Source organism: Grampus griseus (genome assembly GCF_964374135.1).
Source record: "Grampus griseus genome assembly, chromosome: 7".
Lineage (NCBI taxonomy): Eukaryota > Metazoa > Chordata > Mammalia > Artiodactyla > Delphinidae > Grampus > Grampus griseus.
In genome coordinates, this window is record NC_139001.1 from 53951359 (window position 1) to 53978326 (window position 26968).

General features: G+C 38.2%; 1 protein-coding gene across 1 annotated transcript in view; it reads left to right on the plus strand.

Annotated features, from left to right (window-relative positions):
- CCDC141 (coiled-coil domain containing 141) overlaps positions 1–26968 on the plus strand; it is a 206288-nt gene that overhangs the window by 61722 nt on the left and 117598 nt on the right. Inside the window, exons 5-6 of the mRNA XM_082657911.1 lie at positions 815–1068; positions 17198–17314. Of these exons, the coding sequence (XP_082514037.1) occupies positions 815–1068; positions 17198–17314 (371 nt within the window). The remainder of the gene's footprint in view (positions 1–814; positions 1069–17197; positions 17315–26968) is intronic.

Consider the following 26968-nt stretch of genomic DNA (forward strand, 5'->3'; position numbering starts at 1 on the left):
GGTTGGGGACCCTCAAAGTGCCACTCTCAACTCCCCCATCTATACTCTCTCCCTTGGTAGTCCTTCAGTTTTCAGGCTTAAGCTCCCGTTTCTACCAGATGTTGCCCACACCAATAATGCTGTCTACTCCAGAGAGCGCAAACCAGTGGCCCGTTTGCCAGAGAACCATGTTTTGTTGATCCTTCAGTATTTTTTAATTTAAAAAATACCAATTACACAACAGTTAAAAATCAGAAGCTTTCACATAAAAATCCCTGTTTATAATTCTTTAAAAATTGGAAGCCCCATCAACACTGACCCTGTATTCCCTCATGTCCACAGTTGGTCAGCACTGGGTGACAGCAGATCCTGTGAGACTGGTCATGTATTTTCCACTTTGTCATAGTCCCTGACGTCTGGGTACCTGGCCCACATATTCACTGAGCTTTTGTTTGGTTACTGCAGGCATTAGCCTTTAAACCTCAGATCTAGTCCAATCACCTCAGGATGTAGAGCGCTACAAGGAGAGTAGGCACCTTAACCAGCATATCACCACTAAAAACCAACTGAACCAGTGCCCAAATCTCAGTCTTTCCACTCCCCTGTACTGATTTATGCCATCACTGAACTTCGGCATCCTACCATTTGGCAGTTAGCGCCATAGCAGTTAGGCCAAGGTATTTGACCAGTTGTATTAGAGGCATTTTATGTTTACACATTTGAATTCCTTATTTTTAATAGAAGGTTACATATATTTTAAATTATATGATGAATCCAAATATTACTATATAAAAACTTGCTCATATCACTATTCTTTTTTCCAATTTTCTTCTAGAACTCTTAGAACGATCTCTAGCCCTTTTAAACAAAAGTCAACAACTCACTGACTTCATAGAAAAAATCAAGTGTGATGGACCTATTGTGAATCCCGAGATGATTCAGGGAGCTCAAAACAGCTGCCTGAAGATTGACAGTCTTCTTGAACTTCTCCAAGACAGGAGACGGCAATTAGACAAGTACCTGAAGCAACAGCAGCAGGAATTGAGTCAGGTTCTGCAGATATGTCAGTGGGACCAACAAGAAAGTCAGGTAACACAAAGGGGCACTGATGGTACCCTGACCTTGTCTAATGAAGTTTGCTTGTTATGTGGATGAGCCATTTCCTGGGGCAGCTTTTCAGTCATCATGGTCAAATCTTTTGGTCTTTGATTCAGAGTACCAAGTTGTTTTCCCAAGCAAGTAGTATAAAAACAAAGATTTTATTTCTTCTCATTATAATACTGATTTTTTAAATGGGAGAATACCCCCTAGCAGTTTTGAAAATGACTAGGTTCTACTGTTGGATTCTCTTTCGTGCTTCTGTCCAGGTCACTACCTTTAGTTACATTTCTTTGAAATTCTGAAAAGTTCATTGCAGTTTTCTTGAATGCTGGGGAGGCATGATGCTGCTAATGCCAGTGAAAAAGTCTGTCGGCCCGAAATAGAGATAATGTTCTTAGAAGAGTAGCCTGGCACCAATGAAGAAATATGACCTTGGTCTATGTCTGGATGCTCAGTGGTTAGAGGGCTTTGGGGTGGGATGTTGATGAGTTTGCAGGCTTGTTAGAGCTCATTACTCAGACTGCAGGCCCAGTTCTGGTCAGTTGTCAATGTGCTTGCTGTGCGTTCCTTGTGTCCCGATCACTTGAGAGTAAGCGTGGATAGAACTCTTTGCAAACCCCCAACTCAAATAGGTAGGATATTTATGGCTATATTTATAACTGCCCCAAGCCCATGCTTTAATCTGTACAGATTAACTGGAGGGAATTTTCAGAGAGAAATGATGTGGAAGGACATCTCCTGGTCTGGATGCATAGGAAAGGGGTCTCTTCATATATTTTATATTATTGCTCTGATCCGAACTGGAGAGATAGACATACAGCTGGTAGCAAATATGAGTCCAGGAGAAACTGGTTCTTTCAAGCTGGAAAAATGAGGATTTAAATGATTAACCTTTCAACTTATTGAGTACCTACTGTGTACCCAGATCCTATTATAAGTACTAGGGATACGTAACACACAAGATAAAGTCCTTTTCCTCCAGGAATTTTCCTTCTAGTGCATTTTCTCATCCTCAGCTCTATTGATAGCCAGTGCTAGGTAACTCCTTTGGGGAGGCTGTCCTGGGCACTCTAGGGTGTTGAGCAGCATTCAGGGCCTCTACCCACCACATGCCAGTAGAACATACTCTAGGTGTGACAACCAAAAAAGGTCTCCAGACATTGCTGACTGTCCCCTGGGGGGCAAATTACCCCCAGATGTGAACCACTGTTTTAGTATGATGAGAAAGGCCTATGATAAACAAATGAACAATGACAAGTGCCGTAAAGGAGATCAACTAGGGCAGTGAATTTTGATTGTGTTGGTCTACTTTTAATCAGAGAAGGAATCACAGAAGGCCTCTCTGAGGAGGTGACATAGAGCAGACACCCAAATGCAGACACCTCCAGACATACAGTCGGCTTGCATTTTGTCATCTCCTCCTTTAAGACACTATATACTTTCCAACCCCCCTCCACCTTCAGCCCTTTTGTCTTGACTGCTATCATTCACTATCCTGCTTCTTCTGTGCTTTGCCTGCCAAGCCATAGTGCCTCCCCAATTTAGTTCTTCCCCCACCCCACCTTCATATGCTCATTACCCAGAATGCTATTATCCAATGCAATAGTCTTTAACTGATGATTCTGGCATAACAAAGGAGAACTAATGCTCAGGACAAGAATAAACTTAAAGTTGTTCATTAGACAACTGTTTCCAAAGTTCCTTGTCCTCCATATCATATGGCGCTCTCTCCCTCTCTTTCTCTCTCTCTCTTTGTCCTTTTCTCTCTCCCCTAATCCTGACCTGACACCATGTTCCCAGAGCTGCTGTCCCCTTAAAAAGAACCTTCCTCTTATTTCTTTCTATTGAATTCATAACCCCCAACCCCTGCCTCTAGTGCTTCCAAGAATACACTAAAAACTCCTCTTACTTTATCATACAGAGTAGTTTATCCCTTTTAAACCACGACCTCTCTTATTCAGAGACATTCTATCTGCAAATAGGCTTCCCAAACACAGGACAATTTCCCAAGATTGAAAAAGCAACTACAGTAAGTTTTATTTATTTATTTTTAAGGTAGTAATTTTGCCATTCTGCTTCAAGACTGTGGCAATACTCATCCACTTATCCTCTGCAGTAAAAAAAAAAAATCACATGAAGATTCAAAATGAACTATCTAATCCAGTCATATACTTGAGGGAGATCTAGATACCTTGCCAACCCTAGAATCAGAAAGATGATTTGATAATAACTAAAGTAAGGTATTACAGAAGGTTTTTGACTTGGTGAATTTTCTAACTTATGGGGTCTGATGTTTTGGTGAAAGTGTGTGCGCTTTTTTAAAATAGAATTTATTTTTTAGAGCAGTTTTAGATTCACAGAGAAATTGAGTGGAAAGTACATGGTACCCTCTGTTCCCACACGTGCACAGCCTCTCCCATTATCAGCATTCCCCATCAGAGTGGGACATTTGTTACAATTGATGAACCTGCATTGACATATCATTATCACCCCAAATCCATAGTTTACACTAGGGTTCACTCTTGGTGCAGTACATTCTATAGGTTTGAAAGAATGTGTAATGACATGTATCCACCATTGCAGTATACAGAATAATTCTACTGCCCTACGTATCCTCTGTTCTCCTTTTCATCCCTCCCTGCCTAATTCTTGGCAACAACTGATCTTTTTACTGTTTCCATAGTTTTGCCTTTTCCAGAATGTCATATAACTGAAATTGTACAGTATGTAACCTTTTCAGATTGTCTTCTTTTGCTTATTAATAGGCATTTAAGATTCTTCCATGTTTTTTCATGGCTTGATAACCGTTTCTTTTTAGTGCTGAATAATATTCCATTGTCTGGATGGACCACAGTTTATTTATCCAGTCACCTACTGAAAGACGTCTTGGTTGCTTCCAAGTTTTGGCAATTATGAATAAAGCTGTTATGAGCATCCATGTGCAAGTTTTTATGTGGACATAAATTTTTAATTCATTTGGGTAAATACCAAGGAACACAGTTGCTGGATGGTATATGCTAAGAGTATATTTATAAGAAACAGCCAAATGGCCTTCCAAAGTGGCTGTACCACTTTTAAAAGAGAGTTTCTATTGCTCCACATCCTTGTCAGCACTTGGTGTTATCAGTGTCTTGGACTTTGGCCACTCTGATAGGTATATTGTGGTACCTCATTGTTATTTTAATAAGTCTCATCTTTAAATTGGAAATAATAACACTTAATTCACAGAGTTGTTCTAAGGATTAAATGAAATAACATGTGTAAAACATGTAGTACAATGCCTACCATTTTAAAAGATGCTTAATAAATATTAGTTTCCTTGTCCTCCCTCTGCTTGGTTAAACCTTACAACTTACGAATTCTTTCTCATTCGGTTCCTATTCTTTCCCCTGAGTTTAGCATTACTGTTGTTATACGTGTCTAAGTTTCTTAATACTGTTTAGTTTTTGGAGGCTGCCATAGGTATAGTAAGGCTTTAAGATGCACAGTTGTGGTTAAAAGAACCAGGCTTTCACTTAGACTCTACTCCTAATAGTCTAGAACCAAAATCAATTTAGTAATAATCTTAAGGATAAATATTATTTTAAATAAAATTGGTCCATTTCAGAAATATACAAACAGCTTGTATTGCTCAATATCAAAAAAACAAATAACTCCATCAAAAAATGGGCAGAAGATCTAAATAGACATTTCTCCAAAGAAGACATACAGATGGCCAGGAGGCACATGAAAAGATGCTCAGCATCGTTAATTATTAGAGAAATGCAAATCAAGACTACAAATGAGGTATCACCTCATACCGGTCAGAACGGCCATCATCAAAAAGTCTATAAATAATAAATACTGGAGAGGGTGTGGAAAAAAAGGAACCCTCCTACACTGTTGCTAAGAATGTAAATTGGTGCAGCCACTATGGAGAACAGTGTAGAGGTTCCTTAAAAAACTAAAAACAGAGATACCATATGATCCAGCAATCCCATTCCTGGGCATATATCGGGAGAAAACTATGATTCAAAAAGATACATGCACCCCAGTGTTCATTGCAGCACTATTTACAGTAGCCAAGACATGGAAGCAATCTAAATGTCCATCGACAGATGAATGGATAAAGAAGACGTGGTACGTATGCATAATGGAATATTACTCAGCCTTAAAAAGAATGAAATAATGCCATTTGCAGCAACGTGGATGGACCTAGAGATTATTATGCTAAGTGAAGTAAGTCAGACAGAGAAACACAAATATCATATGGTATCACTTATATGTGGAATCTAAAAAAATGATGCGAATGAACTTATTTACAAAACAGAAATAGACTCACAGACAGAAAACAAACTTACAGTTACCAAAAGGGAAAGGTGGGGGAGGAGGGGTAAATTAGGAGTTTGGTATTAAAATATACACACTACTGGGCTTCCCTGGTGGTGCAGTGGTTGAGAGTCCGTCTGCCGATGCAGGGGACATGGGTTCGTGCCCCGGTCCGGGAAGATCCCACGTGCCGCGGAGTGGCTGGGCCTGTGAGCCATGGCCGCTGAGCCTGCGTGTCCGGAGCCTGTGCTGCACAATGGGAGAGGCCACAACAGTGAGAGGCCCGCGTACCACAAAAAATAAATAAATAAATAAATAAATAAAATATACACACTACTAATAAAATAGATAAACAAGGACCTACTGTATAGAACAGGGAACTATACTCAATATCTTATAATAACCTGTAATGGAAAAGAATCTAAAAAAGAATATATATATATATATAACTGAATCACTTTGCTGTACATCTGAAACTAACACAGCATTATAAATCAGATATATTTCAATAAAAATTTTTAAAAGATCATGAGACCAAATAAATAAATAAATGTTAAAAATTGGTCAATAAATAAGTCATTTCCTTAAATATAAAATTTAAGCCTCTTAATTTTAAAACGTCCCATGTTACACTTTCTTTTGCTAATACCAGTGACAGCAGCTCGAGTAAATAATCACTGTCACTGTTGTTTCTGTGTGCTTGTAAGAGCACAGATCCTGGGGCCAGATTGTTTGCTGGGTTCAAATCCTGACTGCACCATTTGCCAGCTGAGTAACTGAGCAATTATTTAACCTCCCGGAGGTTGTTTTCTGTAAAATGTGATGTAATAGTACCTACACCATAGTGTTAGAATCATCAAATGAGTTATTATATGTCAAGTGCTTAGAACTGCACCTGGCACATGAAAACTGCTATATTAGTATTAACATTTTTTATCATCATGTCTGAAAAGAACAGTGAAGGCCCAACCCATTACATACCCCCCCAGTCCTACCCTTCTTTGCTCACATAAAGACTCGCATTAAAGGCTAATTTCATTATTTATTTTGCATTCACAAGGTGTGATCAAATAAAAGTCACTTTTATAATCTTAGCCATACTGTTCAATGGACACTCAATTAATGATTTAAAACAAGAATATAGTTGTATTATTTTCTGCTTGTGACTTAATAATGTTCACTTATTAATGAGTTAAAACTGTAGATGAGATTACTATCCATACAGATAATTGCGATTAGCCTTTGACATGCTGCCACCTTTTAGACCTTTATCCAAGCATGATCGTAGTCACAGGCACACACACATTTATTAAAGAAAAAACAAAACAAGCAAACAAAAACTAATGGAATTAACCTATGCATACTATCTTATTACCTAATATCAAATTGAACACATCATAGACATAGTCTTATGTCAGAAGTACCATAGATAATTTTCATGTAGTATGTCACTATTTGAATATAGCACAATTTAAATAATATCTTACTGATGAAGAAGTAGAGTCTCTTCAGTTTCTCAATATTAGAAACAATAATTAATGTTTACTGTGTTGGTAATTATGTGAGCAAGGAAATATTTTTAAATCCAGATAGGTACAAGCATAATTAACTTACCTAAATTTTCAAGTTTTTCCTGAATGTTCTATTTTAAAGTTTTGTTGATGATGCAATGGGGAAGAATAGCAGCAGGGACACCAAATTGAGTGTAACTCTGTTAATAATTTGAGTTCTATGATTATCATGTTCCCGGAAGATCTACCTGATAAGCCTAGAACATTGTGGAACCACAGAGGCACATGCTTCATTGGAGGGTAAAGATATTTTTGTCAGTTCTGTACTGCTTTTTAAGGGAACATAGAAGCTGTCAAACCTTCCATTAATAAAATATCAGCTTTGTCAATCATTTTAACCATGTAAAAATAAGGAAAATTAAACGGAGAATTAGAGCAAAGATTGCTAATGAATAATAATGTGGATGTCTGAATATCTAATGCATCTTCTCATAAGAGCCATTTAAAAGATGCATTTAGTGCTTCTCTGTTTCTAAATGCTTATAGCCTAATGCTTTTGAACTATAGTAGTTTAGCTAATTCTCCTTTGGAAAAGAAATTAGGTGACCAGAATGATGGCGACTTAAGATTTACATCAGTTGCAGAAAAAAAGGCAAATGAAGACCACATAGTTTTCTATCTTAATTGGGATGTGATAGCCTGAAAAACATAATCATAGCATGTCCTCTCTTTATCATTGTTTTCAGATGTAAAAAAGTGCCCTTGTTTTACATTTAAAGATGAGCAGCTGACCTTTTTTCCCAGCTCCAGCCTCGTCTGATTTTGCAGATAATCTGCTTCATTAATGAAAATCAGAAGCAGCTTGGAGTATTTCGTGCATAATTAATTATCTTGGCAAGAAGATTTATGAATGTAATTTTTCTCAATTGCTCCAGTCAGGAATAAGTGAGACAAACAAATAAATTAAAACTAGGTTATTCATGGTCTCTTTTTACAAGACAGTATCAAGGACATCTAGGAGAATTAAATAAGACATAAAGGCAGATAATATTTTTACTACCCAGATCACATATGCTTACAAGATACCCATCTTTGTGGGAGGAAAAATGGGTAATAGAATTCACATTTGGAAGTTTTTATAATTTGAGTGCCATGTATATCATAATCATGTAACCATATGTAATCATATTCTTTGTTAACAGGTAATTTAAATGATATCAGTGATGACACATATAAGCACAGCCTCAGGGCACCAGTCTTGCACCTGCTGGGCAACTGTAAAACTCTGTGTGTGTGTGCTCACAGCTGTGTGCACATGCATGTATATTCTCCTTTGTATGATGCTACCCTCTAACTAGGATTTAGAGCTTGAATGGTTGACCAGCTTAAATTAATATGAGGTAACAAAAGTGCCTAGCTTAGTGGCTACAACATAGCAAAGTTTTATCTTTCTTTGAATTTAGCTTTAATTTTTAAATTGAAGTATAGTTAATTTACAATGTTCTGTTCATTTCAAGTGTACAGCAAAGGTATTCACATATATATGTGTGTATGTCTATCTCTCTCTCTATATATATATTCTTTTTCAGCTTCTTTTCCATTATAGGTTATTACAAGATATTGAGTATAGTTCCCTGTGCTATACAGTAGGTCCTTGTTTACCTGTTTTATATATAGTAGTGTGTATATGTTAATCCCAAACCCCTAATTTATCTTCCCCCCGCTTCCCGTGAATATAGCTTTTTAACATTGGGTGGCATAAAACTTAAATAAGGGTTGAATTATCTTATTATTGGATACTGGTATCTGATAGTTCAATCCAGTAACAGATATACATGACTTTCCAACCACTCATAGATTAAAATTTATCACAGAATTTCATTTTAGCACATAGGCTGCCTCTAGAATTCACTCTAAGTTATGCCAGGGTAAATACAAAGTATCTTAAAGTGTCTGTAGGAGAAATGTGATTTTGAAAGCAATAGAACCCCTTCCTAATTAGAATGCTTGCTACTACCATTACTTTCAATGACACTGCATGTCAAAGGTAGTAACAGAGGACTCTGGTATAGATGGTGTGGATATCAATCCCAACTTTTATATTTACTTGCTTTATGACTTTGGGCAAGTTACTCAGCCTCTGTGCCTCAGTTTCCTTTTCTGTAAAATGGGAATAATAATAGTGTCTATTTATAAATTTGTTATAAAAATAAACAAGATTATATATGTAAATATTCTTAGAGCATGGCTTGGCATATGGTAAGTGCTCAATAAATGTTCACCATATCACTACATCTTTCGATGGTTAGTTTCTGAGCTTTACTGGATAATCACCAGCACATTAAAATCCTACATATTACCCAGATCCCATACCAATTCTCTAAATCACTAGATAATCTTAGCTTTCTAAAATTATGTGGAGGGGGAATAAATGCCATTTCATGGCTTGGTATCCAGCCTACTTTATTCAAAAGGTCAATTTTATTTGTAAGATTAAGTTAAAAATCAATTTTCCTCTCCCTTTCTCCACCCTTTAGCTATTTCTTTAGCTCATTTATACCTATTGTAATTGATTACATTTTCATTAAGCTTAGTTTTTCACTTCAGTATACCATTCAGTTGGACTGATGGCTTCACAACATTTTAATTGGGCACAGTTACTTAAGTTGGTAAGAGGGTTGGGGGACACACACTGTGACTAAATTACCTTCTCAGCAGTGATAAGACTGATGACAAAGCTGTTTGATCTGTGTGCTACCTGGAAAAGGCTCTTCACTGCTCCCATTGTATGCACCTTCCATTGTGTGACAAAGTTAGCAGCTGCTACTTGAGCTGTCTGCTAAGCCCCAGGGCTGCCTGTGTATCTTTCCACCATCCTGAGCTCTTTTTCTTCCCTGCCTCTGGTGCTGGAGATGGTTGGCTTTCCTTTTCTCAACACCACTGCCACCCCATACTGGGCAGGGAGTGGGACTCGTTCTCTCCTCTGCCCTCATTTTCATGGTTCCCAAAGACAAGCAAAGAGGCCCAATTAATTTTAATGCTTTTTATAGGGCAACTCAAAAGCAAACAATCTAAATGGCACCCTTTAAAAGGATTAAAACATCCTGTAAAATGTAACAGTTATTTATCCTGTCAATATGATAGTTTCTGGCTCTCATTTTTTCTGACAACTAGGTGTTTAGGCCAAAGCTTCAGTATGAACTCCCTTAGGCTGCATGACCTAGGATCTGGGATGATAATATGAAAATGTCAGACTTTGGTCTCACTCCCAAGTAGCCCTGTATGTTCCTCTCTCTCCCTCTCTCTTTCTCTCTATCACACACGCACACACACACAGTGAATGGCTCCAGATCATTTAGGGTGGAACCCTAAGTTATACTGGGAAAACCATGCCTTAGGTATCTTAGGCAGAGATGCACATCAACATGACAGTCGGCTGGGTCTCTGTTTCCTTCCTGAAAAAAAGACTTCCTTCCACTGCTGGTAAGATTCTTACCAATGACTCAGAGTTAATGCTAGAAATAGAATTTAGGTCCAGAGACTACTACTGTATTGATTTTATTCATTGGACTAAATAGTTTCGACTCTTTAAGTAGTTGGAGGTTAAGAAGCTGCCTAAACACAAACAAGAGTTGAGGGCAATCTTGGGAAGGGAAGAAGTCCTTAGTGCCATTTTTCTTGAAATATAGATGTGAGAAGAGAAATGATACATTAAGACAAGTCAAAATAATCAGAAGACAAATATGTTAGCACAAGTGGAATAATTAAATACATAAAATTATGGTTCCAGACAGGGAGATAGATTATCTGTGAAGCTGTTAAAGTAACAAAAATTTTGCCTCAAGACAAACAACATATTTTAGCTTTCCTACTGCACATCAGTAGAGAATACTGGGATCTGATCATTTGTTGAGGAGATACTAATACCTTCCAGTTGACTTCAATAAGTCATGGAGGGCTTTCAAGTTCCACAAAAGAAGATTGTGAGCTTTGTCCTCCTAGAGTCTCTGAGATGAAGTCCAAATAATAACAAGCCAATAATTAGATCAGTCCCAGAATACATCCCAAGCCACGTTTTTGGCAGGAATTCTTTTTCTTTCTCTGCTCCCAGGCCCTCAAGTACAATCATCAGAGACACGTTTCCATGCCTCTTCTCCTAATATGCGTTATCACCTAATGGAGCTAATGGTTATTTGAAGTCTGGTTATTGCCTAGTTAAATACAGAGCACATTTGACCAGGTTTCCCAATACAAAATAATGACAACTGGTTTCCCTACTGTAAAAAAGAAAAAGAACAAAATCTTACAGGAGCTAAAATAGTTGTTATAATACTAACATGCCTTCAAAATCAAAGTAGACATTAGAACTGTCACCTGAGGCTATCAACTATAATTGAAAATACCTTTGTATATGTGTGCATCTTTGATAATTGGAAAAGAGACTATCAAAACATCTTGAGTTAAAGAAGATACATAACTGATGTCTTTTTCCTCCTTTATCAGTTTTTTGTCTCTAATAGTAACTGTTTATTCGTCAAAAACTGTTCTGGGGCTTCCCTGGTGGCGCAGTGGTTGAGAGTCCACCTGCCGATGCAGAGGACACAGGTTCGTGCCCCGGTCCGGGAAGATCCCACATGCCGCAGAGCGGCTGGGCCCGTGAGCCACGGCAGCTGAGCCTGCGCGTCCGGAGCCTGTGCTCCGCAACGGGAGAGGCCACAACAGTGAGAGGCCCGCGTACCGCAAAAAAAAACAAAACCAAAAAAAACTGTTCTGCACATGGAAAAGAAAATGAAAGTGATTTGGAGAGATTTTCATCTTCCCTTAAGCATTTCTGTTAAGATGTTTGAATTACTTATTGCTAGTTCACCTCCCCCAGCATAGTTTTAAACAAAGATCAAAAAATAAGATCTGATCTTGGATTGTAGAACAAATTGCAGAAAAAGAGACCGTGATGGTTTATGGCAGTGTGATGCCTAGCTTTGGGCTGCAGCAAAAGTTCACCTTCTTGCCACCTGAGTTGTTTATCCTTGATTGTCAGAAAGCATTCTTCTATTGCTTGTGTCCCCCGTGTTTTAGTCCTGTCTTTGGCACGTGCTGTTTGGGAACTGGAATTCTCAGTTTGTCCTTGCTGTCACCTCTGCCCGCAGCCGGCCTCTTCTTCTAAGGCACTCCTTCTGGCAGACCTGGCCCACACGTCCGTTCTCCTCTCTAACGCAGTACGTCCACTGAGTGTCCGCGATTATTCACAGGTCTTACTTCCATGTTAGAATTAGATTCTGTAACTATAGTGTTGCGTTTTAGTTTTATGTTAAGAACATAGTCTAATAAGAAACATTCCTCTTCCCTGGAATCCTTTTGTTCTACAGATGGATATGATAAGAAGAAAAAACACTAGACAGGGAAGCATGAATTCTGACTATGGCATTTCTGCCTTGACCTGTAGGACTTTCCTCTTGTTGGTTGTGTGACCTTAGATGAATTGCTTACCGGGACTGGGGCTCAGTTTCCTTATCTGTTGAAAAAGCAACTGCCTCCACCATAGGAGGTATAAGGTTTGGGTGAGGTAACCTGAGACCTGCCAATAGTACCTGACACCGCTCTGGGAAGGGCCTATTCACTTCTCTCACTTTCCTCATTCTTATCTCCCAGTAGGAGTCAGGTGAGACTGGATCATTCAACAAGAAAAAACTAGCCTTTTCTTGCCCAAAGCTGATAAGATCAGTAGTGCTTTCTTCCCACCTTCCCACTCTTTCTGGTATCAGTACGTTCCTGCCTCAACTTTCCTTAATGCATCTTCAGTACCTCACACCTACAAAAAATGCTTACGTCTCATCTAGTCAAATGAAAAAGTTGGAAAGAACCCCTCTGTTACCTCTGCTTTCCTTGAAGCTGTCAACCAATCCCCCCTTTCCTTATCCAATAAGCTTCTTTGAAAGAGTCATTAGCTCTACTTTCTCACCACCACTCAGTGGTCTATTCATGTTTACCAACCATAATCTCATCCCACCATTGTCTTGACTCCGCTATTTTAAATTACCCTTAATTCTCAGTCCTTAGATCTACATTTAACAAATAAGGATATTCTGAATATCCTTGAATTACAGAATCATCCAATAAAATATATAATACAAGCCATAAATGTGATTTTAAATTTCTAGTAGCCACATTAAAAAAGTGAAAAAATATTTAAAGAGAAAAAAGTCACGTAAAACAAGAAAAGCAGTAATATATTTTGTTTAAGCCAACATATCTAAAATAGTATTTCAACGTTTAATCAATATTAACTATCAACAAGATATTTTCATTATTTTTTATACTAAGTCTATGAAATCAGCTATTTTATACTTAGAACACATCTCAATTTGGATTTGTCACATTCCAAGTACTCAGTAGCCATTTGTGGTTAGTAGCTACAGTATAGGAAAAAGCAGATCTACACCATTTGACTGAGTCTTCCTGGCATCTCTCTTTAACTTCCAAGGCAGCTCTTGGTTTTCATTGAACATCCCTGATTGCTCCTTCTTTGCGTCTTTGTTGATTTCCCTTCCCTTTCTCTCTGGCTCCCTTCAACCTCTAGTAAGTGTTTCCCCTCCAATCTCCACCTCCTCTCCGCAAAAACAGATCTACCCCACTCCTTCTCTACCTTAGTTCTACCTCCTCTGAGTACTGAGTACTTAGAATGTCATGTCAGACAGGTGGGATGGCCACAAACATATCACTTAGATCAATCTGAAAGGTAGGAACTGCGAAGAGAAAGTAAAAATATTCTTGTTTTCCCTTTTAATCCATCATTGCCCAGAACCAATTTCCGGGCCATACTCTGAATGCTTTGTGTTCTTCCTTTCTTTCCACATGCCCCCAACCCTTGGCTCATGTTTTTGTCCTTTTGCAGGGACCATGTTCTATAGAATAGAATGTCCTGATGCATCATTTACTGTACTTATCACTGAGGCTTTCGAACAGCAGCTGATATAATTTAAACGCTTATAAAAAGTGCTCTTGGAATATCTGTGCAGCTGTCTGCAATAGCTACTCACGGGATTCAGTGACTGATTTACATTATGGTTGACATGCTGTCGGTTATTTAAGGTGTCTTGCTTTGACATCAGATGGACTCTGAGAGTCTATTCTGCATGCATCTCCCAGCACACAAAGTAAATCTGATCTAAGAGGCTGCTCATGTATGTGACTGCCTCGTGATGAGATGTAACACCCTGACGATGAACCATTTTCTTCTGAGTGTCATGCCAACCTGTTCTTATGTTTCTTCCCAGGGTGCATTTGGTAGTAAAAATGTGTAGATCTAGAGAGTCAGTATGCTTTATCAGGCAGGTGTGTGATCAGGATATATGGAATACCACCAAAGATCTTACATTCTCTTACAGGTAATATTTAGTATTGCCATGCCCGAGGGAATAGTATCCTTTTGGGGGGAGCTGAAACAGTATTTGCCAAATCTAGGGGATGAGGTCAGTAAACACCTTTAAAAAATCAAAACATCTTGCTCCTTCCCAGCTTTCATCACTGCTGGCATATGTTAGATAACAAGTCTTTGACTCACAGAATTTAATAAGATTATCTGAGGGTTCAGACTTCTCACCTGTTTTTAGAGATTAGTGAACACCTGTTTGTATCCATGTTTTCTTCACTCAGATTCTATATTAACTTTCCCTATTAAAGCATTCTTGAGATTTTTGAGTTCCTACCACGTTAGCTAAAAATAAAGCTCACTTCCAGTACTTAATAAAATAAAGGATCTCTGAAAGTTAGTTATGTTCAGGATCCATTTTTCTTTGATGAAACCCTTAAATCATTCCTCTAGTTGTGTTTTTATATGGGCCTACTGCCTCTTTTGTGAGAAATTTTAATAAAAATTTAATAAATTAATGTACAAATTTTATAGCTCTTGATAAAATACTCTCTGGGGGTTCTGATATGCACATAATACATATCATTTAGTTCTAATTGGGATACCAGAAAGACAAACCATCCTCAAATAATTGTAAACAAATAAACACCGTACTTGAGATATGGGGACCGGCTAATATGTGTATTGTGCACAGATCACCAAATGTTCTGAAGAGAATGGGGCGTACTTCACATGAAAACTGCTACAGGGTCACCGTTATTCTTTTCTTTGCACTGACAGTAGCCTAAAATGCTGGTCCACAAAGATTTCCAATTAGCAGAAAGCTGGAGAAACCCCGTTGCTGCCTATTTTACTGCCTGTTCCATGCTGGAAAATGCTAAGTGTTGGTATAGACATTTGATCTCATAATCAGCTTTGTGATATCAGCCCTGTAATGGTAAAGGAGTGTATTATTCTCCGTAAACCCTAATGACTTCAGTGTAGTGTGTGTAGTGAGTGTGTGTGTGTGTGTGTGTGTTTGTGGTGTATGTTTATTTTTTAACATTTATCCATTAAGTTTGCCATCTTTTTTAAAATAAATTTATTTATCTTCTTTTATTTATTTTTGGCTGCGTTGGGTCTTAGTTGCTGCGCGCGGGCTTCCTCTAGTTGTGAGCGGGGACTACTCTTCTTTGTGGTGCGCGGGCTTCTCATTACGGTGGCTTCTCTTGTTGTGGAGCACAGGCTCTAGTCGCACAGGGTTCAGTAGTTGTGGCACGTGGGCTCAGTAGTTGCGTCACGTGGGCTCAGTAGTTGTGGCTTGCGGGCTCTAGAGCGCAGGCTGAGTAGTTGTGGTGCACAGGCTTAGTCGCTCCACGACATGTGGGATATTCCCAGACTAGGGCTCGAACCCATGTGCCCTGCATTGGCAGGTGGGTTCTTAACCACTGCACCTCCGGGGAAGCCCTGTGATGTATGTTTGCTGTGTGGAGCTTCAGGACTAACGTAGCTTTCTCTTTGGCCACCTGCTTCACATGTCTCTCCATGTTATAAGAATTCAGAGAAATCCTGAGGCTGTGACAGACAAGACAAGCTAGGCTGGAGAAAGACCTAGTGCACATCCTGGGCAGTGCCACCACTTTGAGTGGGCTGCCGGGATTCATTTTTCAGATGTGAAGTAATTTCCCCTGATGACCACAGACTTTAAGTTACCCAAGGATGGTAGCAGGGCACAGTGGAAAGAGCATGGACTTTGGAGTAATGTGGGTGTGGGGACAGATCCTGGCTCTGCCACTTACTGTATGGCCCTGGATAAGCTGCTTAACCTCTCCTCATCTCTACAGTGTCGATATCATACTTGTTATAGAGTTGTTGAGAGAAAAAGAGATGATGCCGGAAAATCAACTAGCAAACTGTTTAGCATGTAGTGGTGTTCTTACGAATCAGTAGCTATGATGTGATCATGAGAATAATGCTGTATAAGATTTGAGAGTAAAACTCCAACTCTCTTTTCTTTAATTGGGATAAGGAATCTGCATCCAGGGGCCACATGTTATCAGTCTCACGTCAACTTACATCATCATTTTTAAAAGCACAGCTTCTTTCAAGTCTTTTGTTATTTGTTGTTTTAACACTGTGTAAGGCACGTATTGTAAATCAAGTGAGTTATGCCCTGAGACATTTATAATGTCAATGGAATTTTAATAACTTCTCCATGTCATTTTCTGAATACAGATTTTCAGCAATTGCAACAAAATAAGTATTTTTGCATTGTCTTTTTTTTTTTTTTTTTTTTTTTTGCGGTACGCCGGCCTCTCACTGCTGTGGCCTCTCCCGTTGCGGAGCACAGGCTCCGGACGCGCAGGCTCAGCGGCCATGGCTCATGGGCCCAGCTGGTCCGTGGCATGTGGGATCTTCCCGGACCGGGGCACGAACCCGTGTCCCCTGCATCAGCAGGCGGAATCTCAACCACTTCGCCACCAGGGAAGCCCTGCATTGTCTTTTAATAGTAGAAACATAATTCTACATATGCTATTTAATATCTTCATGTGAGTCTATGTAACTACACTCAGATTCTTAATCTTATATTCTAAAAGAATGCATGGTTTATAGGGGAATATAAATTTGGGAAATTATATTCCCAAAATTTGGGAATCTATTTTGGTTCTTCTTTGCTAGGGGATTTTGAATTATTTTCTTCATGCTATGTAATCCAATGAAATGATATATTGTTCTTATGATTTTAGGGTATTATTTTGTTTTTTCTCTTAAGCATGTAGAGATTGAAATAAAGAAAAAAAACCCTGATTATATTAACTTAACACATGAGTTTATATAAAAAGAAATTGAAGTAGCTTAAGTTTTGAAAGCTTAAGGAAGGATTTCTGCATTTTTACTCATTTATTCTAATCATTTGAAATTTGATCTGTCTGTGTTGCTTCTTACCTAGGTTACTTGTTGGTTTCAGAAAACCATAAGAGATTTACAGGAACAAAGTCTAGGTTCATCACTTTCAGACAATGAGGAACTAATTCGTAAGCATGAGGAACTGATAATAAAAGCAAAGGTAAGAGACACATTAAAAAAATAATTGAAAACTGCATGGACTTCTCTTGAATACACTTCTGTAGGTAATTTAGTGGAGTACTAAAAAACTCTCTTTGTATAGTTTGCTTGCTGTTCCCATTTATATTTCCCTAGTTCCTTAACTTGCTTCACATTCCTTAGTTTTGCAAAAAGTAATAACTACCAGCCAGGCAACAACTTGTAGGTGTGTGGATGTGCAAAATGGAACCATAAAATGCTGAGAGCCGGGGGAGCAAAGCAGACACACAGCAGTGCTCCTCTCGCCATTGTGTCTTATTTGGAAATTGACTCATTTGTACATGTGGGGTCTCTAAATATTTTCCAAAGTTCCTTACAGGTGCTCCATTTTTATCTGCAGAAAAATGAAAGTCCAGTTGTAGTAGATTGAGTGGGAACAGTGAATACTTTAATCAGTTTCAAGATTTAGAGAACTTTCTGTTGTTAATATCTTGGGTGGTTGATAGTTGTATGTACAGCTAGGTCATGAAGCTCGGGAAAACAGTGGGCCAACACTAACAGACAACGGTTGAACATAAGGAATACAAAGCAAATAAATATTTACATGTTTGGGAAGATGGGATTTGTAGTGGTGGGGGAAGGGGAGGCAGCAGGTTGCGTTTATCTAGACCGAAATCTCCTCATAGGGATCATGATGTTTTCATTTGCTGGTTTTTGCTTCTCTTTGAACACTACAGGATACATAGGTACTCAAAGTGTATGGTTTGAATATTTGCCTGACTGATAAAGATTCGGTTACAAGAGACTATTATGCCTGATGATTTTTTAAATTCTTTAAAATTTTTCAGCATTTGGTTTATCTGTTTGAGAAATTAGTTTTTTTTCATTGAAGTCATATAGCATTTTATTCTGTGCGTGTGATACTCAAGTTTTATCAGTGAAAAGTCTATAAAAATTCCTAAATGCTAAGCACAAGAGATGACCTGAATTGCATAGGATGGTTGCTTCCTTAAAACATATAAATAAAAATGGTATATTCACATAACTTGGACGTACTTTGGGGTTATATTTACTGTAACTGTGGATTTATTATGGTTTCTCACAGCCCTGAGGACAGTTTGGAGTAGAATATTTGTTAATGTATAACCACAGTCTAGCTTATATCATAGTTTACAGTTTACCTTTGTAGCTCTGATGATGTGTATAAATAGAAAAACATAGATATTCTTTCCATCATTATTCCTATGTTGTTGTACACCTAAGTGGTTTAAGAAATAAATTTTTAATAATACATATTTTATTATTAAAGTACATCATAGAAAATTTCATAACTATAAGAAAAATAAAAGTGAATTCTTCAACCCAAAGATAATCATTATTAAGATAACCGGTATTAGTATTTCTGTGCACTCCCTTTTAGTCTTTCCATACACAACCCTAGAAACATAGCATTAGAGTCATGCTTTATTTCATTTACAACTTTATCATAAATATTTTCCTATGTAAACTAATATCCTTTAACTGCAGCATATTTCATTATATGGATAAATGTATATAGCAGAGTTACACATTTTGGTTATACGTATAAGCTAAGCCATATGAATACCCAAGCAAATATTGTTTGAAAAGGGTATGAATTCCTGATAAACACCATTATATTTCAGACAAGATGACTACTTCCTTTCAGGGTCCTGAGCCACTCAGGAGCCAGTTACAGATCTCATACAGAAGCTGTGTATTGCCCCATGTACTCAGTAAGTAGTTTTGGGGCCAAATTGGTTTTGGAAACTGAGGCAGAGAAGCCTATTTTCCTATAGCATCTATAGCATCCTTGCAAATAAATTTATTTTCTAAAAAAAAAAATTGTATGTTTGCTTTGTTGGGAGTTCATGTTTTATTGCTTCCCACGAAGCATTCTGTATGATATAAGATTTTCCTTCAACTATGGGCTGGCCTTTGGAACCCCTAATCTCAATAGCATCTTTAGAGATTATCAAATATTGAATATCTATTTAGAGATGAAAGTTCAAACATAACTTATTGATGAAAAGGTTTTTTAAGATAATTGTCATCAATTTGGGACACTAGATAGTCCAATGTCAAGATAACTGGTTATTCAAGGCAGCAGGGGTCCCTGAGTCACATGGGTTGAAAGAGACTCCATCAGTATAAATGCAGAAGAGGGAGTGACATTCTGTTCTGGGGTGATCCAGGTTGGCTTTCTAGAAGGGTGGGGTTTGAGCAGATGGATGGAGTATGAGTGGTTGGTTAGGCAAGGGTGATCATTCCTAAATAAGGTAGAAAAAGAGAAAACAATGATCAGACCAATTTGTCTGTGATGAGAGTTAAAGGTCCTAACAATGTTCAACCCAGAGACAAGAGACCAACGGGAGTTGTCTCAGAGGTCATACTTATCCACAGCCATTCCCTAGAGAAGAAATGATAACAGTGCATGGTCATTACAGGGAAGTAAACTTTGCAGGTTGGAAAATAGAAGAGAATTCTGAGGCCACAGAAGGTGGGCCTAAGTGACCTTAAAACTCCCTTTAAGTTTCAGTCTCATAAAAGAGACAGGATTTAGATTATAATAACTGTTATGCTTGTTAAATTTAAAGCAATGTGAGTGTGAAAAACACCTTTTCACAGATGGCTGAAATGATAGGACTAGATTGGGAAAATAGCAACATTTCTTAAATGTGGAGATAGTATCTTACTCATCTTGGTATTCCCAGCACCTAGGACAGTGCCTGGTATTAAAAAAAGGCTGTTTGATTCATGTCTGTTTTTTAAATCCTCTTTCCAGAAGGAAGAAACATTCTTTTAGTGTCTTTCTGTGACTCTCTAGTGACTTTAGATAGTGATTTAGCCTCCTTTTGCCTAGCTAGCCGTCCATTATCTTTATTTATTTATTTTTAAATGTTTGGTCCTCAGTATAGAGTTACACAAACTCTTTAATTCATCCTAGATCTCCGGGTCAGCTATTCTCTTGGCTTATTTTATTACTTCCCCCTTCATTCTCTATCTTCCTCACATCCCCATTCTCACAGGCACCTACTCTAATGGGTTCAATATGTGTCTTTAGACATATTCCCATTCTTAAAATATATATGGAGTTATATGTTTTCAATTTGCATAGATGGTATGAAGGCATAGGTTTCATTGTGTTTCTTCCCACAACACTGGTTGCATCTAGTAGCTGTTTGTGATCTTAAGTAGTCGTTTGTGATCTTCACTATGGTAATTCCTAGATGCCGCATAACTTTGGAAAGTCCTATTACGTAGATATTGATGTCCTACTTCTATCCTTCATAATGTTAACAGCCTCCCATTTCTTTATCCCTTATAATACCTGGGCTTCTAGTCCACTGACTCTTCTATTTAGCCCTTCTGGTGAGTTCCTCACTTCAGCTATTACGTTTTTCATACCCCATTCCTCACACTGATTCTTCCTCATAACTTTTTTCCTGCTTCATCTGTCTAACGCCCCTCGTTATATCCTAAGGTGTGCTTTATTCATATATTAAGTTGTTGGTCTGTCCAGTGCATTAATTCTGATTTAGGTATTTCGGTGTGTTGCTTGTGCTCATCAGATGTTATTTTTCCCTGTGAGTTAATATTCCCTTGGATACCAGCAACTTCACTTGGTAAGGCATGGGAGGTGTGAAAGCCAGTTCTCTAACTTGTCCTTTTCTGGGTGAATTGGGGTCAAGGTACGGGGAGATGCCCCTGAGTGCTTCTGTTGTTAGAATTAGGGCTCCACCATTTCTGGTTTGCCCCTCTACCCCAGATACACACAAAGGAGGGGGACCCCTTGGAGAACCTCCCACTGATTGGAGTCTGGACCCTGCTTTGTTCCAAGACCCATTTCCCATACTCTTCCCAGCTCACTTGATGGAGAGTTGAAGAGGGCGCACTGAGAAACAGGTCAGGTTGCTTCCCTCTCATATATTAGCTGTCCACCTGGTCAGATTCCAGTGCTATCCTAATGTTGTTTCTCTCCTCTGGCTGGTACTGGGTTGGGGCTCCTATTTTCTTTCCTGAAAAGATACATTGACAAACAGTGACCAGGCAGATGGGGAAAGAAAGCAACACACCCAGAAAGTTATCCCCTAGCATATCTCCTGTCTAAGACATCGACCTTATTCTGCTCCAGAAAGTCATGTGGCCCTGACACTGAGAGCTAACCACCTGTTGTCTCCTCAAGGAAGGTTCTCTTATCTATAAACTTTACCATCACTTTGTTGGCCCTTGCAGGAAGGACAAGCTGCATAATTTGTGAGACCCAGTTTAAAATGGAAATATGGAGGCCTTTCTTTAAAAGGTATTGAGATTTCAATACAGCAACAGCAGAACCTTAAACCAAGCATGGGGACTTCTAAACAAATGTCGCTGTGATGATACAGATCACTTGCCCATGATGCTGGTCCTATTTACAATGTTAGGATTTTTGAAAGGACCTAGAAACCTTGCTTCAAACATTTTCCTTCACCATCTTTACTAACCTCTTCCTACCTGGATTAGCAAGTTTTCTAAAAATAAAGATTGCAATACTATCTCAGGTTATATCTACATAAGAAAAAACAGGTTTGAATTCCTGCTGTCGCTCACTTTGCAATCTTGGGTACACTTGACCTCTCTCAGCCTCACCTTCCTGACCTGTAAAGAGGAGTCATGAATAATTCAATTAGAAAATATTTGTGAAGGTGCCCACATTTTAGTAGTGCGTCCAAAAATGTTTCCTTTCCCATCCATGGTGTAAACATTCAAATAGTTTTTGTCTGTGGTTTTTCAACAATATCATTCCTTGTTCCTGGAGGAGGAATCCAATTTTAGATCTCCTTAAACAGGAAGCAGCATATTACACTTTTTTTTTTTTTTTTTTTTGAGTATGGGTATGAGGAGAGGAAGGGGGATTGTTTCTTTCAAAGAAGTTTTAAAGTAGAAATAAGGCCTCAAGCTGGGGATTCATTAGTGAGACACATATAAATAATCTGGTAACATAGAGAAGGTAAGCTAAGTCCAATGGTAGCAAGCTGTTCTGTATTGCTTGTTAGTCTACAGTAAATTATTGCTAAATAATCTGAAAATTCCTCTCTCATTTCTTACTGGAATGCATTCAAATAAATATGGCAACTTTTATATCTCTTAATAATTGTGATACCTTATTCAGAATGTGTTGAAAGAACTGAACTAAAAGATTTTTTAATACAGCCTTTAAGTATGAGTAATTTTGTATTAAATTATACTTGCTTCACTGAATATGAAAAAATATTTTCCTCTTACATACGTAACAGTTAAAGAAATAACAGACATGGATGATTATAAGCGACCCTTCGGTTAAGAATCTTAAATACTCTTAGATTTTATCCTGTATCAATTTGATGCTCCAAGGGTTGAATTCAAAGTCTGCAGTTCAGGGCTTCCCTGGTGGTGCAGTGGTTGAGAGTCCACCTGCCGATGCAGGGGACACGGGTTCGTGCCCCGGTCCAGGAGGATCCCACATGCCGCATAGCGGCTGGGCCCATGAGCCGTGGCCGCTGGGCCTGCGCGTCTGGAGCCTGTGCTCCGCAACGGGAGAGGCCACAACAGTGAGAGGCCTGCGTACGGCAAAAAAAAAAAAAAAAAAAAAAAGTTTGGAGTTCAGAGTTGGTTGTAGGGTATATTAAAATATGTTAACAAACGCTTCCTTATTATCTCCTTTGAGGAGACATAATCATTCCTTCTTCTGCACATCAGAAATAATGTCTATCGAAGAACTGCCTTCAGGAGTCAACCTTTACTTCTGTTGGGAGGAAAACTTTTCCTCTTCCAATTTGGTTCCAGTGATTGGGGCCCTGCAAATTAACTGACAATAGACAGGTTAACAGGAGTAACGACAAGGTTTATTTTCACACAGTATACGTGGGCAGTCCCAGTAATGGACGACTCATGGACTAGCCCAAAGTAAAGTCTTACAAAGATCAATTCAACAAAAGAAAAGTTTTTAGGGCTTCAGTGGGAGAGTATGGAAGGTTTTATTGGGCTTCTGGATGATAAAGGAATGAGCAGTCTGTCTTCTTCCTGGCTGGAGGTTTCCCAGTGGGAAGGTATATGGCAGTTGAATTTATACTTCCTGATGCCAAGTATCAATCTTCTTTAAATCAGGAAACTCCCCGGGAAGAGGTCAATGGCAACTGTATTTTCAGGAGGCTCCACTTAAGTGTAGGTCGTATTTCTTTCTGTGGCTGCTAATTGTTTAGCTGTTTTCAGTTTAAAGTAATTTTCATACCACCATGGTGGACTATAAATCCCCACACTTCTGTAGTGTCAACTCTTGCTTCAGTTCAGGCCCTTTACAGTTGGTACACACAAGACTCGCACAGGGGCTTTGACAAAAATACTGACATCTGGATCTCATGCCCAGAGATTTTATGTAGTTTGTTTGGGGAATCGGGATTAAAAAAAATTCACTGCCAATCTTAACATATTGATATTTTCATCAAAATGGCATCCAGATTTCCTGTTCCTTCTAAAAAATGGAAGACCTGGCATTGTCAGACTCATCTTTCCCTATAGACATTGCAGCTCTTGGCTGGAGCCTAGCAATAGCTATTTCCTTGAGAAAAGGCATGTGTACTTCGGTTTGCCACAGTCCCCACCGTTCCTCATTACCTCCTCTTCCACCTTTGCTTCACTCATTTACATTACGTGCCTGTCCCCTGTAAGCATTTGGGTTTGAGACCTGATGATCAGTGAGGTGCAATTTAAGTGGAGTAGTAGCTTAAACTGATTTGCATTTTAGAAGATTACCTTGGAAAAAATGTGAATGATAAGAATGGGAAGAAGTGATATTGAAGACAGAATAATCTTTTAGAAAACTGCTGAAGTTTGAATAAGAGTAACTTTAGATGGGGCATGATATCTTTTGAGATGGAGGTTATTAATGCCCATTTAAAAGGCTTAAAGGCGACGTAAAGACTTATTCAAGTTGTGGCTCCCAGACAGCAGAATCTGGAAGTCATTAGAAGTGCAGAATCTCAGACTCCACCCACCAAACCTATTGGGTCAGAATCTGCATTTTAACAAATTTCTCTCAGAAGATTTGTATGGACACAAAAGTTTAAGAGACACTGACTTAGAGGATTTTCCCATATATTTCATTTATGTCCATATTCTCCTTAATTTTCATAGATGGCTATATATTTTTTGTAAACTCCTTGATTAACAAATAATCTTTGAAGTTCTGCCAGAGAAACAAACTGAAAATAGTGTAAAGAAACATCATCTTCAATGTTTTACTATAGTAGAGTTCACATTCCTCAGCTTCAAGATTAAAATAATCTTCCGTGATTCATCATCTAATCCGATTTTCCAAGTCATTGAAAATATTTTCCAGTTGTTGCTGAGTGATTTCATAAATTGGATTTGTGACCTTAGCCTTAGGTTCCTTTAAATAATATTATTTGGAGATCTTACAAAAATACCAATGCTTAGGTCCCAAGCAAACTTTATTCAGAGGAAAAAGTCAAGTTTAAAGTTACAAAATATTTATAACTATGAGATAAGGAAGTAGAAGAGTCTCTTGCAAGCTTATTTGAATAATTTAAATGCATAATTATCATCAACAGAACCACTACAGGAATGTGGCTCTTTAAAAATGTGTTTATTGTTTGATTTTTCTGATTACATAATACATTCTCATTTTGGAAAAATTACAAAATATGTAAAACTAAAGAAAATTAAAATCACCCATAGTGCATGGGTGTATATGAAAATGAGAAGGAAATATAAAACATACAAAAAATTGAGTATTCCAAACCTGTGTGTGTATGTATACACTGTATGTGTGTGTTTATGTACAAAGTTGTGTATGTGTTGTTTTGCAGTGTCATTTTTCCAATTAGCATTATGTCATAAGCATTTCTCTATTCAAATGCATATTTTAAATATGTTTTCTTAATGATTACATGTTATTAAACTGTGTAGATATATCATACATTATTTGAGGCAGCAATACATAGTATCTCAGAATATGGCAGTGGAATGAATGGTACACTCCCAGCGCCTAGAGTTAAATCCTAGCATCTCTGCTTACTTCTGATGTACGCTTGGGCAAATTTCTTGTATATCTGAGCCTATGTTCCCCGTTTTGTGAAAGAAGGTAATAATTGTACCTAATTCATGCAGTCATTATGAGGATTAGTTGTATTCTCATGCAATACACAATTAGCACAATGCCTTATACAAGCACAACATAATAGAGACTTTTTTTTAATGATGGTAAAATAAACATAACATAAAATCTAACTTTAGTGACATTTAGTAAATTCACAATGTTGTAGTTCCAGAACATTTCCATGACCCTAAAAAGGGACGCCATACCCATTAAACAGTCAATTTATTCCTCTCTCTCTCTGCCTCTGACAATCATTAATCAACTTTCCCTGGATTTACTTATTCTGGATATGTCATAAATGGAATCATATGAGTGGCCTTTTGTGTGTGATTTCTTTCAGTTAGCATGTTTTCAAGGTTCATCCATGTTGTAGCCTATATTGGTACATTATTGCTTTTTACTGCTGCATAATATTCCACTGTATAAATATACATTTTGTTTATCCACCCATCAGTTGATGGCCATTTGGGTTGGTCCCACCTTTTGGCCATTGTGAATAACGCTGCTATGAACATTCACATAGAAGTTTTTGTTTGAATACCTGCATTAAGTTCTTTTGAGTATATCCCTAGGAGTGAAATTGCTGGGTCATATGATACGTCTACATTTAATTTAATGAGGAGTCACTATACTGTTTTTCACAGTAGCTGCACCATTTCGTGCTCCCACCAGCAATGTACAATGCTTTCAATTTCTCCACATCCTCGCTAAAACTTACTTTTTGTGTTTGTTCTTATATTAAAAAAAAATTTTTTTCTAGCCATCCTAGTGTGTGTGTAAAGTACTATCAGTTGTAGTATTTTATTTGCATTTCCATAATAGCTAATAACTTGTGATGTTAAAGATCTTTTCATGGCCATTTGAATATAGTTTTTGAAGAAATGTCTATTCAGCCCCTTTGCCTGTAGTGTCCTTTGATGAACACAAGTTTTTAATTTTGATGAAGTCCAATTTATTTATTTTAAATTTTCTTGTTTTTGCTTTTGATGTCAAAGCTATGAAACCATTGCTAAATCCAAGGTCATGAAGATTTATTCCTGTGGTTCTTCTAAGAATTTTGTGGCTTTAGCTCTTACATTTAGGTTTTGCTCCATTTTTTTTTTAATTAACTTTTTTTTAAATCAATTTTATTTATTTATTTATGGCTGTGTTAGGTCTTCATTGCTGTGCGCGGGCTTTCTCTAGTTGCGGCGAGCGGGGGCCACTCTTCATTGCAGTGCGTGGGCTTCTCATTGCGATGGCTTCTCTTGTTGTGGAGCACGGGCTCTAGGCGCACGGGCTTCAGTAGTTGCGGCATGTGGGCTCAGCAGTTGTGGCTCATAGTTCTAGAGCACAGGCTCAGTAGTTGTGGTGCATGGGCCTAGTTGCTCCATGGCATGTGGGATCTTCCTGGACCAGGGCTCGAACCCATGTCCCCTGCATTGGCAGGCGGATTCTTAACCACTGCACCACCAGGGAAGCCCTGCTCCATTTTGAGTCAATTTTTTTGTATGGTATGAAGTAAGGGTCATTCTTCACATA